At 40.9% G+C, this 15,970-nt stretch overlaps 1 protein-coding gene across 5 annotated transcripts in view; it reads right to left on the bottom strand.

The window, feature by feature from the left end:
• Window positions 1-9,039: 9,039 nt before the first annotated feature.
• Window positions 9,040-15,970, bottom strand: part of TANK (TRAF family member associated NFKB activator) — a 109,633-nt gene continuing 102,702 nt past the window's right edge. For all 5 annotated transcript variants that reach the window (XM_088474817.1, XM_088474815.1, XM_088474814.1 and 2 more), the window contains one exon: window positions 9,040-10,297. In XM_088474817.1, the coding sequence (XP_088330943.1) occupies window positions 10,121-10,297 (177 nt within the window). In that variant the 3' untranslated portion in view covers window positions 9,040-10,120. The remainder of the gene's footprint in view (window positions 10,298-15,970) is intronic.

Raw genomic sequence — 15,970 nt, 5'->3', positions numbered from 1 at the left:
ATGTCCCCTGCCATCTCCCACCAATGCTCTGCCCCCCTCCTTACCAAGCTGGTTTCCATTCATGGTGCGATGTGCACCCAGCGATACGATGCATGATCCGACACCCGACATATCGGGCGGTCTCCACACAGAGCAATCCGCTGCCCTATATGCCGCCCCCCTCCACCCGCATAGACTAGCATGAGATCGTCCATCAATTCTCAAGATCTCTTGTGCAGACAGAAAAATCTGGAGGAACGACGGATGACCTCAAGGGAGCATGCAGTGGCAGATATCATGTCCACACACGGAACAATATAGCTACGATATTGTTACAATCCATCGGATCGGCTGCTATATCGTTCCGTATGTGGGGGCCTTTAGCCTTTAAAATGATTGCCACTTTAAAAATACAGGGATACTCGCATAAATCTCCGCAGTGGCTGAAGATTGGAACCTATTACATTTAGCACCTTCGGTGCAACAAGACTGCATCTGAGTATCTCATGGAGAAATAGATCTTCAGTATGAAGTCCACACATGATCACATTTTGCAAGACTTCATGCTTTTTCTGGGGTTTATATATCCAGAAAAAGATCAAATTTAAGGCAAGAAACAATGGTCATATGAAAATGCAACGCATAGAGGTCGATTTGTCACCTAAACAAAAATGCTGGTCTGATAAGACACATCCAAATTTTTAATTATAGCAGTGTATACAGGGTAGTACAGTAAATCTATATACAGCTTGAATATATATATATATATATATATATCTTATGCCCCTAATAGATCTGTAGAAAACAACATATGTTCTATGCTGCAAAGCTGTACGTTGTTACACAATTACAACAGTAATAAGATGTAGAATCACAAAATACAGTAATAGTAATGGCCTAATATACTAAAATCCATGATAAAATGTAGTCTTGGAATCTGTCACAGCGCTGTTTTCCTCTCTAATATAACAAGCAGTGACAGTATAATTATCTACAAGCAGCTGTCTGCGATTCCAGAGAGAGAATGGGTGTGCCACAGGCTGTGCGTGGCATTCTATCTAGACACTGACAAAATAATAAGCAGCCCAAGGTGTGGGATTGCTGTCACGTCCAGCATTTTATATCTTGCATTCCTTTTTGAAGATCCTGATCAGGAGGAAGAGTGTACTGCAAAGGATGTAAGAAACCACCTTCATTAACTTTGTCACTACCTGGGAGAGTCTGAGGTATATTAAAAGAGACAAGGTCCTGGAAAATTACTGCTTTTAAAAACAAGATATAATTTGAGCTTGTTGAATACATCAAGATTACTCCGGTCACTGATCAAACTGCAGGCTGCAACAATCCACTATGCTTTTCCATCCATTTGCAGTAAAACAAAATCAGAATTTAAAGTTAAACCTTACCCTGCAGAATAACCTAAGCACTTTTAAGGAACTACGTGGCTTCTTAGATGTCAAGGTAGACTGGCATTATATTCCCACAGTCTCCAGCACTCCTAGGCGGCATCCTTGTGCTCTTAGTTCTAGCATGCCCAAACAGACAAGGGCAGTCACAGTTTGGTGGGACTTGTAGTTCCACAACAGTACTTAATGTCATTTTATTTTACAGTTTACAGTTATCCTGACACCCACTGCTCAACGGGTGCCAGGCAAAGCCCCATAGCTATTGCCTTGAGATGCTGACCAGGGTGGAGCTGGCTTCAAGATAGGCCACCCAAACAGGGAGAAAATATAAACTCCACACGTTGCCCCAGGACACACAATACTGACAAAGAACTGTGACTTAAGGTCTTTAACTAGGATGGTATAGCACATACTGACTGAATATACAAGACACTTCACGCTCAGCAAAGGTAGCATATATATGCCTGCTCTGCTCCTGATGTGAACAGTAGTATGTGTGTCTTGTTTATGCTGTGGGACTCCCCAGTAATGGTAGTAAATGCTAAAAATATAGTACACAAATCATATATAATACAGAACATGACTGGATAGTGATGTTAATAATAAAGTTGCATTATCCATGTAAAAGGTGATTAGACCATGATGCAAAGACAAATGTTTTTATTAAGTTCAAAGCACATTGTTTCCCACTTTAAAAGATAAATGACTAATCTCTCTGTGATAATGCAAATAGATAACATCACCCATATTACTATTGTATGAGTGCAAGTAGGATTCAAAAACATTTTCAGCGAATCAGAAGAGGCCGTCTATTGTCCCGAGCACCTGCAAGTGATCTGCCCCCAAAAAGGCACATATGCATTTATCTTTCGGTCACAGTGCAATGCGTTAGTTGCACTTTCAGTCCCCATCAAACCCCTGTCCCACTTTGAGCAACGATTTGTCAGTAAAACATGTGTCTCACTCCTTATTGGAAAGCATGCATGGGGTGTTTTGTTTGCGACTGTGCAGCTGAAAAATAAACACATCATTTTTTTTCACTGCAAATTGTGTTATGTGCAACTCTACATTAGCCCCTATATAACTGCAGATAGGCAAAAACTTCTCACATTATTGCCGGCATCTTTGTATGGAGAGAAATCCTAGGGAAATGAATGAAGGGTGTTGTATATATTTTGGAGAAGAAATGATTTCATGTACAATATATTAGGTCAATTTCCTCTGTTATTAATCTTATAGAATGCCTGGAGGTGAATGAAACCGGTCAATTCAGTCTCACCCATTCTGTTTTAATTCCATTATTTAATAACAGTTATGTACAGTGTTGGACTGGGTCATGACGGGTCCACCAGGGGAATGCAGTGATAAAGGCCCATAATTTGGGGTGTGGCCAGCTTCCAGAGGGGGTGTGGCCAGTCGCCACAGAGGCTTGGCTAACCATCAGAGAATGCATAGACTGGACCTCTTAAAAAATGTTTATACATAAGTACTGCTAGTGCATGTGTGATAATGTGCCAGATTAATAATAGCAATTGTCCATAGTCCTGTGCAATATAAAGTAACATACAGTATGTAAAATGTATAGTTCAGATGCAGTGTCTTAAACCTGATCCTTAGAGGAGGGGGTGGGTCCTCAGGCAGTGGGGCCCAGGGGGGGTTTCCCCTGTACCCCTGTGGGTTATGTACATAGGTTCTTATTCAGCAGTGAACCCAGATTTCCGATGTTTGGGAATCTGTGCAGGTGCCCGATCCGTACTGAGCATGTGCAGTACGGGTCCTGCGTGATCATTTACTGACAGTCTACTGCTGTTTGTGGGCGGGAGGGGGCAGTGAAGGCCTCAGTTTCTAAAATGGAGGCATGTCGCCACCATTTGGGGAGGGAAAGAAGAGGCCAGGAGCTTTGTCATCTGACGGAGATTCCTGGCCTCATTCTCTCATCTGCTGCGGCCGGCGTGACCCCATGGGTCACTTAGCCGACTGAGGTTTCCGCAGAGTATCCTATGCTGCTTTGGACAATGCAGCTGGGATAAGTAACGCATGCAGGAGCCATGATGCAAAGACGGAATTGCAAAGCTGCTTGCGTGCAGCTTGAAATTCCATTTAGTACTGAATTGGGCCCATAGAGCACACATTACATAGCGTTTTCCAGACAATGCTTAAGCCGGGTAACACACTAAGCCGACATATCATACCTCGGGTACATATTAGAATGAGGTTATGAATGACAGAACGATCCTTCGTTCCATCCTTCATTACCTGCAACGGAGCCGAACGCGATATGCGATATTGTCCGGTTGGACATTCAGCAAGACGATGGCGCATGCTTCCGCGGGAGTGTGCATATTGGCCTACACACTGAGTGATGCGGGCATTATGTCGTTCCGATTCAGCCGGACAAGTCATATCGTGCCAACATCGTCTCAGTATGTACCCAGCTTTAGTCATTAAAGTCAGTCCCTACCACTGTGCAGCTTATCTAGATTCACTACCACATGTACACATATATAATAAAGTAATTTTTTCTTGGCAGAATCCAACTAACCTACAGTACGTTTTTGGATTGAGGGAGGAAGTCAAAGCAGCTGGAGGAAACTCATGAAAACACGATGAGGACATACAAACTCCACCCAGATAGAGCCTTGGTGGGCATCAAACTCAAGCTCAAGTGCTGGGTGGGCAGTAATTCTAACCACTACTTCAGCCATGATGCCCATGAGACTCAAAGGGTGCTTACACCTATATGAAAAACAGAAATGGATCTTTCATAATATTTTCTGTATTTGAAAAAGTGATTGTGGCACTGAGCAATGTACACACCTGTGATATTCCGCTCTTACTGCTCCACTCTGTATATGCCTTACCAGGGTCTCCATATCCTCCAGGAGCCAATATACTCATACTCCCCTTCAATACCATCACTTCACACAACTGAAACATCTTGACACTTTGCCCTCCTAAATCTGCCTCTCACATCATCTACAATATCTGCCTGTCACTCCCACCTACTGTACTTCTCTGCCTATACCCACCAAAGGAATTCCCCAATTTGCTAGATCAATCTCTTCCACCTCTTTAATAAAGCAATGAGTTCTCAGAAATTGTTTAAAGTCTACCCTACCCTAGAATGCTCTACTACACTGGTACACCCTCACCTCTGTCCCATCTTCTGTGGTGAGCGCTCCTCTTTTCTTCGCACCCATCCTTTGCCCATTGAGCCAGGTCTTCCCTACCCTCGATCTTCAGGTCCACATTTTTTTTATGTATGCAGTTTTCTCCACGAACGCTATGGCTGGTATGGTATGGTAGAGCCTGACAAATTAATGACCATAAAATAATAACAGATCCTGATCAGCAGTCTACAGAATAAGGAAAAGAAATAACTATCTATTGGATATATACATTTCAACATTTAAAAATCTCAGTTGTTTGGCCCAAATCTAGATACTGCAATCATACATGCTACACAATCCTCATTTTCATTCTACAAAGTTTATTGGTGGAGCTGTTGCCATTGTGGTATATAGTTTTATTTTTCTTTCAGATAAATCTCATTACTTCTACAACCGATGCATACAGGTTATACGTCATACATACTCTTCTGCTTTTTATTGAAGAAATTTAGTTATTACATAAACTATAATGCTGTTTGCATCAGAATCACTATTCGTACCCTTCCTATCTGCCAGACAGGCTCCACTGCGGATGTAAAATTGAGATTACTTGTGTTTAACTACATTTCCACGTGTTCCTTGTTAGACATAGTATAGTTATACCCCTTTCACACATAAGCCAAAGGACAAAAGGTTTTTTCCGGTGCATGGGCATCGACCCGGGTCTTGGTTACGGATGAACAGAAACTACCCGGGACTCCGACACAGATCCGCGACCCTGCAATTGACCAGGGTTATTCCCAAGATTTGCAACACAGGTCAGTGCCCCGGCTTATGTCTAAAAGGCATGACCCGGGTAATGCCTAAAAAGACTTGAATGATAGGCACAGTAGCACTTGGAGATGACATAATTTCCAAGCGTCCACTTTTAGATGGAAGACCCAAATCTGGAAGACCGGTATGAAGGGTGATGACCTGGGAATAACCCGGGACCATCACCCAGGTGTGAAAGGGGCTAAGAACTGAAACCCCGGCTTCAACCAGTGTTCAGGCTTCCGAGCAGGATTTAAGCCGGGGTTAATGTCTGAAAAGGGGGACGAGTGGCATTTCTCTTAAGTAGGGGCAATAAGATTGTGGACTAGAAAGCATCACTTCTCACTAGAATATCTCACAATAAACAAAGTCTCTAGGTTTAAGAAAGAAGGATGCTGCTGTAGGAGAACAAATGTGAGCTAAGGTTTTGGAATTTAGCACAAGGTTGTTAAGTTTCATATCCCTGTAGAGCTGCTGCTATAGGTACATCCACAACAGGCCAAACACTCTGGCCTCTAGAGGTCAGCAGAGCAGCAATGCAGACTGGAACCATTATGGAGTTAGTCTCCAGTGGGACACTTTAGTTTACGCTCACTTCTCCTTTGTCGAATTTCACATCCGCCTATTCAACAATACAAACATTCTGACACTACATGCAAAGATATGGATAGTGTATAAACTATTTCAGATGTTTTAAATTGTCTAAACATCTCAAAAATTATATTTGATTTCAAGAAATTTTAGTTTATCTTTGATAGCTTAATAATACAGGGCCGTAACTAGGGTGGTGCGGCTGGTGCGCCCACACAGAGTGCACATGCTCTGTGGGCGGAACCGGCTGCCTCCACCATCGATTTCCCCCTGATTCATCTACAGCAGCCGCCTGCTGCAATGTAGAATAGTAACTGTCTGCCCGGCTCCTTCTTTGCCGGGCGCACCGCTACTATTACATATAACAGCGGGCAGAACTACGGCAGCAGCTGCCTGCCCCCTCTCTGGTCCTGCTGTAGCAGCTTCAAGGACGTCTCTCCCAGTCCAGTCCCAGAGTGCCCTGAGCAAAGGAGCCGTTCCTTCAGAGTTCGGCAGCAGCCCAGTCAGTGCAGAGAGGAGGCACCAACGGAGACGGAGACTGCAGCTTCCCCCGGCTCCCACAGTGATGCAGGTAAGTGCTGAGAGACCTTATACTATGTGGCATAATTTGTAAGGGGGAGGGGGATGAAGTTGTACTGTGTGTAATTAGGGAATTTGTACTGTGGGCATAATATGTAAGGGGCACTACTACAATTTAGCATAATGTGTATAAGGGGCACTACTACAGATCTGTAGTGTAATGTAAATAAGGGGCACTACTTTGTGGCTTAATGTGAATTGGGGGTACCATAGTGTGGCCACAGCCTTTTCCTACGAGACTATGCCGTTTTTGGCCTGCTCGCCTGTGGCACGCACTGTCCCTATATACAATTGGGTGGGAGACCAAAGCATTTTCTGGCACAGCTATGTAATAATGTAACTGCTTAATAGGGATTGTACATTTTCTATAAATATAAAATTATATACATATAATATACACACACCAGGGTTGCCAGATCGTCCCTTTAATAAGAAATACATGTATTACACAGGTTCTATGGATTGCTAACTTCTAGGGGTATAATCCTAGAAGTCAGCCATCCACAGAACCTGTGTAATTCATGTGTTGCATATCAAAGGGACGATCTGGCAACCATGACACATATATATATATAGCCAGGGCCAAAAGTTTTGAGAATGACGCAAGTATTGGTTTTCACAAAGTTTGCTGCTTCAGTGTTTTTAGACCTTTTTGTCAGATGTTACTATGGTATACTGAGGTAAAATTACAAGCATTTCATAAGTGTCAAAGGCTTTTATTGACAACTACATTAAGTTTATGCAAAGAGTAAATATTTGCAGTGTTGACCCTTCTTTTTCAAGACCTCTGCAATTCGCCCTGGCATGCTATCAATCATATTCTGGGCCACAAACTGACTGATGGCCGCCCATTCTTGTCTAATCAATGCTTTGAGTTTGTCAGAATTTGTGGGTATTAGTTTGTACACCCGCCTCTTGAGGATTGACCACAAGTTCTCAATGGGATTAAAGTCTGGGGAGTTTCCTGGTAATGGACCCAAAATTTTGATGTTTTGTTCCCCGAGCCACTAAGTTCTCAATTTTGCCTTATGGCAAGGTGCTCCATCATGCTGGAAAAGGCATTGTTCATCACCAAACTGTTCTTGGATGGTTGGGAGCATTTGCATTTGGAGAATGTTTTGGTACCATTCTTTATGGTACATCCTCCTGTGTTCTTAGGCAAAATTGTGAGTGATCCCACTCCCTTGGCTGAGAAGCAACCCCACACATGAATGGTCTCAGGATTGTTTACTGTTGGCATGATACAGGACGAAGACTTTTGGAGGATGGCCTGGTGTCAAGAAGGGCAGCAGCAAAGAAGCCACTCTCCAGGATAAACATCAGGGACAGACTGATATTCTGCAAAAGGTACAGGGATTGGACTGCTGAGGACTGGGGTAAAGTTATTTTCTCTGATGAATCCCCTTTCAGATTGTTTGGGGCATCTGGAAAAACGCTTGTCCGGAGAAGGAAAGGTAAGCGCTACCATCAGTCCTGTGTCATGCCAACAGTAAAGCATCCTGAGACCATTCATGTGTGGAGTTGCTTCTCAGCCAGGGAGTGGGATCACTCACAATTTTGCCTAAGAACACAGCCATGAATAAAGAATGGTACCAAACATCCTCCAAGTGCAAGTTCTCCCAACCATCCAAGAACAGTTTGGTGACAAACAATGCCTTTTCCAGCATGATGGAGCACCTTGCCATAAGGTAAAATTTATAACTTAGTGGCTCGGGGAACAAAATATCCAAGTTTTGGGTCCATTACCAGGAAACTCCCCAAACTTTAATCCCATTGAGAACTTGTGGTCAATCCTCAAGAGGCGGGTGGACAAACAAAAACTCACAAATTCTGACAAACTCCAAGCATTGATTAGGCAAGAATGGGCGGCCATCAGTCAGTTTGTGGCCCAGAAGTTGATTGACAGCATGCCAGGGCGAATTGCAGAGGTCTTGAAAAAGAAGGAAGGGTCAACACTGCAAATATTGACTCTTTGCATATATTTTATGTTACTGTCAATAATAGCCTTTGACACTTATGATATGCTTGTAATTTTACTTCAGTATACCATAGTAACATCTGACAAAAAGGTCTAAAAACACTGAAGCAGCAAACTTTGTGAAAACCAGTACTTGTGTCAATCTCAAAACTTTTGGCCATGGTTGTACAAAAACACAACAAGCCATCACTCACACAATGTGAACAGTTTGCCGTAGTACCTTCCTAACAGCAGAAACAGTGTAAAAAATAAATTAAAAAACTGTACACATGGTCTTAATCTCATTATCCCAACTAATACTAATGCCTGTAGGGACACTTCTATTGTTACACACACAGGTTTTTTTTTTAATTTAAAACAGGCTTGCTTATCAGCATGTACAATACCGCAAAACACAAAATTTTACAAATCTAAAATATTAGAAATCAGATGAATTCATTGAGAATGGATTTATAATAATTGATTAGAACAGGTAGAAAGAAGCCATTTAGAGTAAATAAAATAATCATTTAATCTAGGAGTCCTAGAATCCCAATTTTAATGCATGGTTTAAAATAAAATACATCATTATTGGAGACATGCACCTCAAAAAGTATTAAAAAGGTAAACATATGGCTTTATACAATCTGTACATAATATAGCACTACATTTTATATATTTATATATATATATATATATATACACACACACACATTTTTTACCCTATTAATACAACCGTATTATATATATATATATATATATATATATGTATTTATATATACATACATAGAGAGAGAGAGAGAGAGAGAGAGAGAGAGAGAGAATTATTAGGGTAAAAAAAACACAACACATTGTCTTGGCTGATATGCTGTGGTATCATTTTCACTTCATCATCTCTTAATTACCACATTTTATTATTAATGTTCTAGCATATATTCTCATACTAAAGAAACACTTACAGGCATCTGAGTATTTTGGCTCAGAACATTAAGTGGATACTAGTGCTACAAAATAGTAATGCTGTTAGTTTGACGCTGTGTTCGGTTTTGGCGTTCTGTTCAGGAACATTTTTATTTCAGCTTTCTTTTTATTACCAACAGGAAAAAAAGAGCAGTATGCATTTGCGAAGGATAAAAAATGTGCTTAGGGAAAATATTACATTTAACCCATAGATTCTCAGTTACTAGAATAAATTGTACCGCTACAAAATTTGTAACCTACATCTTCATAATAGACATACAAGCATTTTCTGTATAATTGAAGAACTATACAACATTTGTTACCTACCTTAATACATCCAAACCTATATTTTGTTTCAATAAAATAAACTTGAAAGATACAAATAATAAAAAAAGTGTTAATAATGCCGTCATAGTGATCGTTGTCTGCTGATTTTATATTTAAGCTATACGTTAACAATTCATAATGAATTTATTACATCTTACAGTATATGCAAGTTGTATAGGAATACAAAAAATTATGCATAATGCAGTAAATTCAGGGGTTATTTATACGGAGTTCATACAAGGATGGCATCATGGTACCAGTTTATATAAAATGAACAACAGACCACTTAAAATAAGGTCTTATAATGTAATTATTTACAAAGGTTTCTGTTCCATTTCCTACAAGAAATTAAACCATATTATTGCCCGATTACAATGATTTCCTGGGTAAAAAAATATTTAAGACTGTTTTAAAAAGTGTGAGTTAAGATGTCTAAGAAAATCTTCTCCTGATCTAGTCGATGGTGGGAAAACAGCTTGGCAAAATTCACATACATTCGAATAGACCTGTTCACAATTCTCATTGGTTGGAACGGATAGGTCGTGTTCTTGGTGCGACAATGGTTTCCAAACAGACTGCAAGAGAAGAAAATAGCATTTATTTTGTGAGGCGTGGAATGTTCAACACTAACCATTCTGCCAACATTTTTAAACCAGAGGGGTAAAGCTTTATTCTATATAGTAGAATCAGGTTCTTAAAAAAAAAAGTCATTTAATTTCAATGATGAACAGTTCATTTTTATTTTACAAATACAGAATCAGTATAGCAAAAAGTGGTATTTCATCAGAAACAAGGTACGTCAAGAATCTGATGATGGTGTTTAAAAATAAAATAGTTTCTACTTTTTTTTTTTCATGTACACAAATATATAGGTGCTGAATTATTATCTCAATAACACTGGCAGTAGGCAGGAAAAGAAAGAATAAAAATGGATGGGCAAAATAATAAAAAAAATAAAAATAAATATATGGATGATTATTTTTTTAAACAAATTTTTTGTAAAAATCAGTAAAAATCCGTATACAATTTTGGCGCTTTAATCATGCTAAAGCGATATTGGCCCTAAAGAAAACCAAGATTAAACTGTGCTAAGATTTATTATTGATATAAAGTAAACTACAAGCGATTGATTCTAAAATCAGTATTGCATAATATCTCACCGTTATTTATTTTTTTATAGACCGTGGAAGCATATTTGATATAGGAGATGAACCGACTCATTGAGATTATATATTGGGTCAAAATTTTTGAATCTGTATGTTTTATTATGTAGTATACAGATGTGCAGTTAGCATCACTAAGGGGGTGCAGACCGCTCCAAATGACACCAAAATGATGAAAGCCTGGTGCTGCAAGATAACACATTACAGCACCAGGCTCCCAGTCACCGAAGAGCTGGCAGTGCGAGGAAGTTTCTCGGGGCAGCTCAGCATCTCTGGGAGTACTGGGCATGCCCCCAGAATGATGAAAACTGGGGGTGTTGTGAGCCTACATCCCCTTTTCGGGCACACGCATGGTCCATTTCCAGCACTGAGTGACACCAACCCTAGTGATGTCACTGCAGACTTAGGGCCATATTCTCTTAGAGGCAAAAAGTCAGAGCTCGGACTTTTCGCCATCATCGGAGGTTTCTGAAGGGATAAAGTATCGGACATGTGCCCACTTATCCCCGTATTCAAATAGGATCTGTGAAAATGGGACCTGGAGGAAAGGTAAGTATTGAAAAGTGCTGTCAGTTTTTGGGGAAATCATCCTGTCCCCCCCCAAAATATTTTCTGACATGGAGGGCATTACTTTGGGTACCCCTGTTTTGGCCTGCTGAAGATAGTCAGGGTTTTTAAATAGCCGCAGCAGGTGCATAAATGCGCCTGTGAAGAATAGCACTTGGGCATAGTTATTTTTACAAAAATAAAAAGCTATCAAATTTGGGGTACATGAAAAAGGGTGTAAGCATATTTTTAAGTCCCTAAAGCCATTTTTTAAAAACTCTTCAAAAATGTACCTGCCACTACCAGACGCATTTTAGAAGACACCTGCCGAATACTTGGGAACCCCCACTCAATCAATGTCGCTAGTTTAAAACTTTGCTCCCCAATAATTTTTTTTGCCCCCAAAATGAAAGTACATTGTTTTGGGGGTGTCGTGAGGAATTTTTTTTTTATTTTTTTGATACATTACTTTTAGGGGACACTCCCTATTTTTTTTAAGCCTGCACCCCTAAACCCTAATTCTGCACTTTTTTTTCCACAAAAGAAAAAAATAGTGAAACCTTATCCCCATTTATCGCACCGGCGAAAAGTCTTTAAAATTTAATATGGGGATACTTGAAACAGGCGAAACTGACGTCGTCGGCGATAAATAACCGCCGATAACGGACTTTTCGCCTCTAATTGAATATGGCCCTTAGACATATTTGTTGGTACCTATACAGTTAATTGAAACAATGGGCCTGATTCAGAGCCGCTCGTAAGCGGCCGCTCGTTCGCTCCGAGCGATGTTTGCCCAACTGCGCATGTGTACGGATCGTTATACACATGCGCGAACCAGTCAGTGCGGTCGAAATTCATGTGCTCGCAAAATAGCGAATGCCTGATAATTTGAGTGACAGAAAGAGGCGTATGTGGGTGGTAACAGGGGAAGGTGCTTGAAAACGGGGAGTGGAGATCCGATCGCAGGCGTGATTAAAGGTCAAAACGGGCATTTTATGGGTGTGCATAATTAAAACAGCAGCGTCATTGAGCACGTCACTGGGTTATTTTATAGCCAGAACTGCTCGCAAAATTGTGGTAGCAAAAACCAACCACAAGAATAGCGAGCAGCTCATACCCTACTCGATGTACTCGATTAATCTAATAAATAGCGGACATTACGTAGGATGCGAGCGGCCAGGGGGCGTAGTTTCCCAAAAAACGACCGCAAGTTTTGTTCGCTCGTTCAGACCTAGAGGCGTGAACAGACCGCAAAGAGCGAATGGTTCATTTGAATAGCCACTCCTTTTTTTTGAACGAACGACCGCAAATAGCGACCGGCTCTGAATCAGGCCCAATGTTTGTAAAAATTATGAAATTAAAAGTTATTGTCTTATGTATACCTGCATGTCTTTGGTATGTCATAGAATAAAGCAAAGAAACTGAAACGTTATAAAAATTCTTGCTTATTCTCCAAAGATATTTTAAAATGGCCTGGACAGATTTATTGGTACCCCTTAGAAAAGATAATACATATTTGGATTATAGGGATATTCTTGAATTAGCATCACACTTCTTCAATCTTCAAAATCATTCAGCCTATTTAAATGGAGAAAAGTAGTCACTCTGCTGTTTGGTATCATTGTGCGCACCACACTGAAAATGGACCAGAGAAAGCAAAGGAGAAAGTTGTTTTAGGAGGTCAGAAAGAAAATTGTATACATGCAAAGGCTATACATGATCAAGACTAGAAGACCATTTCCAAGCAGCTTGATGTTCCTGTGACTACAGTTGCAAATATTAAGATTAAAATCCATGGGACTGAAACCAACCTTCCTGGATGTGGCTACAAAAGGAAATGCAACCCCAGATTAAACAGAAAGATAGTAAGAATGGTAGAAAAAACATCCATAGAGATATAAATCAGGCTTGCCTACCCTCCCGATTTCATTGGGAGCCTCCCGAATATTGGGTGCCCCTCCCGAAGCCCCGGAAAGGCAGGGAAGCCTCTTGGCTGCTGCCTGCCCCCCACTCCCGACTACCTACTAGAAACCCCCGATGTGGAGGGGGCCCCGATGACGCGATTCGTGCTGAATGGTGCAATCGTGGCTCCGCCCCCTGCTTCACAATGCCTTTGTGAGGAGGGGACGGGGCCACGATAACGCGATCGTGCGGCCCCACCCTGGCCCTTCCCCCAATACGGACCCATTGCCCGGCCACGTCCCCCCCGCTGCATGCAGGCATTCAGCTCCCTCCTTCCCGGCAAGTATGGGGTAGATAGCACACTGTTAATGGGTAAATGAGCACATCTTGCTTCTAATAATTGGTATATAGAGCATTTTAGATATTCTATTTGTGGGAATATTAGACAAAAATTCTCTCATTTGTAACCTGTTGTGCTGAGAGAAGGACCCCACCCCCCATTGATGTGTTAGAATGTGGTAATAGGGGGTCTAACCTTTTAAAAACATGTTCGGTAGCACCACCCTAGCCATTATATTCCAGCCTCAAAGCTCTCTGTTTTTAGCAAGTTTCTTCTTCATGGTTACAAGAGAAAAAAAAAAAAAAAAAGTTTTTGCAATGTTAATGCAATTTTATGCTTTTTCCCAAAAGGTACGTATAAACATGTAACAGTTGATGATCATTTTCCTCACTGCTATGATAAGTATCACAGTCTACCAGAGTTGCTATGTCTCCTGATCATCATTTACAGCTAAATAACCCGCATTGCTTCGTTTTATAAATAACGGTGTTTTGTAACAGAGCTTTTTTCCGTCGATGGGTTAGGGCATAAACATATGGACCATATGGGATCTCTTGAGCATATCGTGAGATGTCCACGTTATTATGTCAACCTCCGGAGTGGAGGAAAGTTGGTACAGCTGTCTGTATTGGATGTTTTAAGTAACAGATTAAAGCATACTGAGATTAGAGAAGGGAATTACTTGGCAGTATGTTAATGTATTGACTACATGTTGAAGCATTGCATGGACCTCCATTATCTGCTGTGATAACAATGTGTGTTGCTCCCAATTGCGTTTTCACTTGTCAAAAAACTTTTGTTTTAGTTACTCCCCCCCTCAACAGTGTTTCCTTTCCATAATTCCTGGTGCATTGCATTTACAGTAGTTATTAACAGGTTCACAGGATAACATAAAAAACAGCAGTAAAATATAAAACACTAATGGAGTTTATTTAATATATTAGTAAAAATAAAACATGCTGTAACGTACAGCAACAAGTCACATTATCTTCATATTATCCCAATGACACTAGACCTGAGATGCACCTCAGGGGCCGCATGGTTTGGACCTCTATCTTTTAAAAAGTATGCACCTTATCTTTAAGCTCCTTAGTACGTTAAGTGACTCTTGAGTTAAATATTTTATTGAAAATAAAATATAAGAGGGCAATTCAAACAACTGTTACAAGCTACAGTATAACCAACAAATCTGACAATAAAGCAGGCCAGAGGTAAGGACCCTGAGGGCAGTCTGTGACCATCATTGTACTAGTGCAGTGGTTCTCAAACTCGGTCCGCAGGACCCCCCACAGTTCACGTTTACCAGCTCACCTAGCGGGTGCACAGGTGTATTCATTACGCACTGACCCATTTTAAAAGATCCACAGGTGGATCTAATTATTTCACTTGTGATTCTGTGAGGAGACCTGGAAAACATGCACTGTTTGGGGTCCTGAGGACAGAGTTTGAGAACCTGTGTACTAGACAAAAATGGAGAGACATTTGGCTGCTATGGGTTACATCATTGCAACAGGTTATTAATTAAGCCCCAATTAGATGATACAGAACAGGACTTGATTGTCTAGGACATTAACTCCTGACAATGATCAGATAGGCACGAGTATCCCTATATTGTCATTATAGAGTAGTAACATTATAGTATCCTCTTACTAAACTCTCCCTCAGCATCATCTCCAGTCCACTGTGGGCATCACCCCTTCCCTGAGTATATACAAAAGGAGTATTTAAAATACATTCTAATGACTATTGGATATACTGTATTTATCAATCTCAATTCTGACCTTAAAATATGCAGAAACGACTAAGCGCTGCGGTCATTGTATTTCTTACTCATCGGCAGGACGTGCTCTATCGAAGCCTGTGTCCCGGCGACTGTAGCTTAATATAATACATACTCTAAAAAAAAGATAGAGTATTGCCACACAACACACAGTTTTCTAAATCTGTCCCTATAAGTGGTTGTACCTGCGTCACCAGGTTCTAACCAGAGTACCCTGCAAAACACTTCATATGCTTATATACTTTGTGCCTGATACAGAGAGAGTACCAGGTCAGATTGTGTAGGCATGAGTTCACGGTATGCCATCACCATGGCAACAAGATATATATTGACAATCATAATGTCAACACTAGAATGTTGACAATTATGTCAACAGTGTTGAAATGCCAACATTCTGCAGTATGTTGTGGGAAGGGGAGTGTCAGGTGGCGGGAGGGTAGGGTTAGAATTAGAGATCGCAGTAGCAGGCTCACCGCCGCTGGATAAGCTGACTGCCGCACACAAAAGGCGCTGCTGC

This window comes from Taudactylus pleione, unplaced genomic scaffold (assembly GCF_031769625.1).
Source record: "Taudactylus pleione unplaced genomic scaffold, aTauple2 ptg000156l, whole genome shotgun sequence".
Classification (NCBI taxonomy): domain Eukaryota; kingdom Metazoa; phylum Chordata; class Amphibia; order Anura; family Myobatrachidae; genus Taudactylus; species Taudactylus pleione.
Note: the sequence above shows the minus strand (reverse complement) of the source record. Positions and strands in the feature narration are given on the sequence as shown.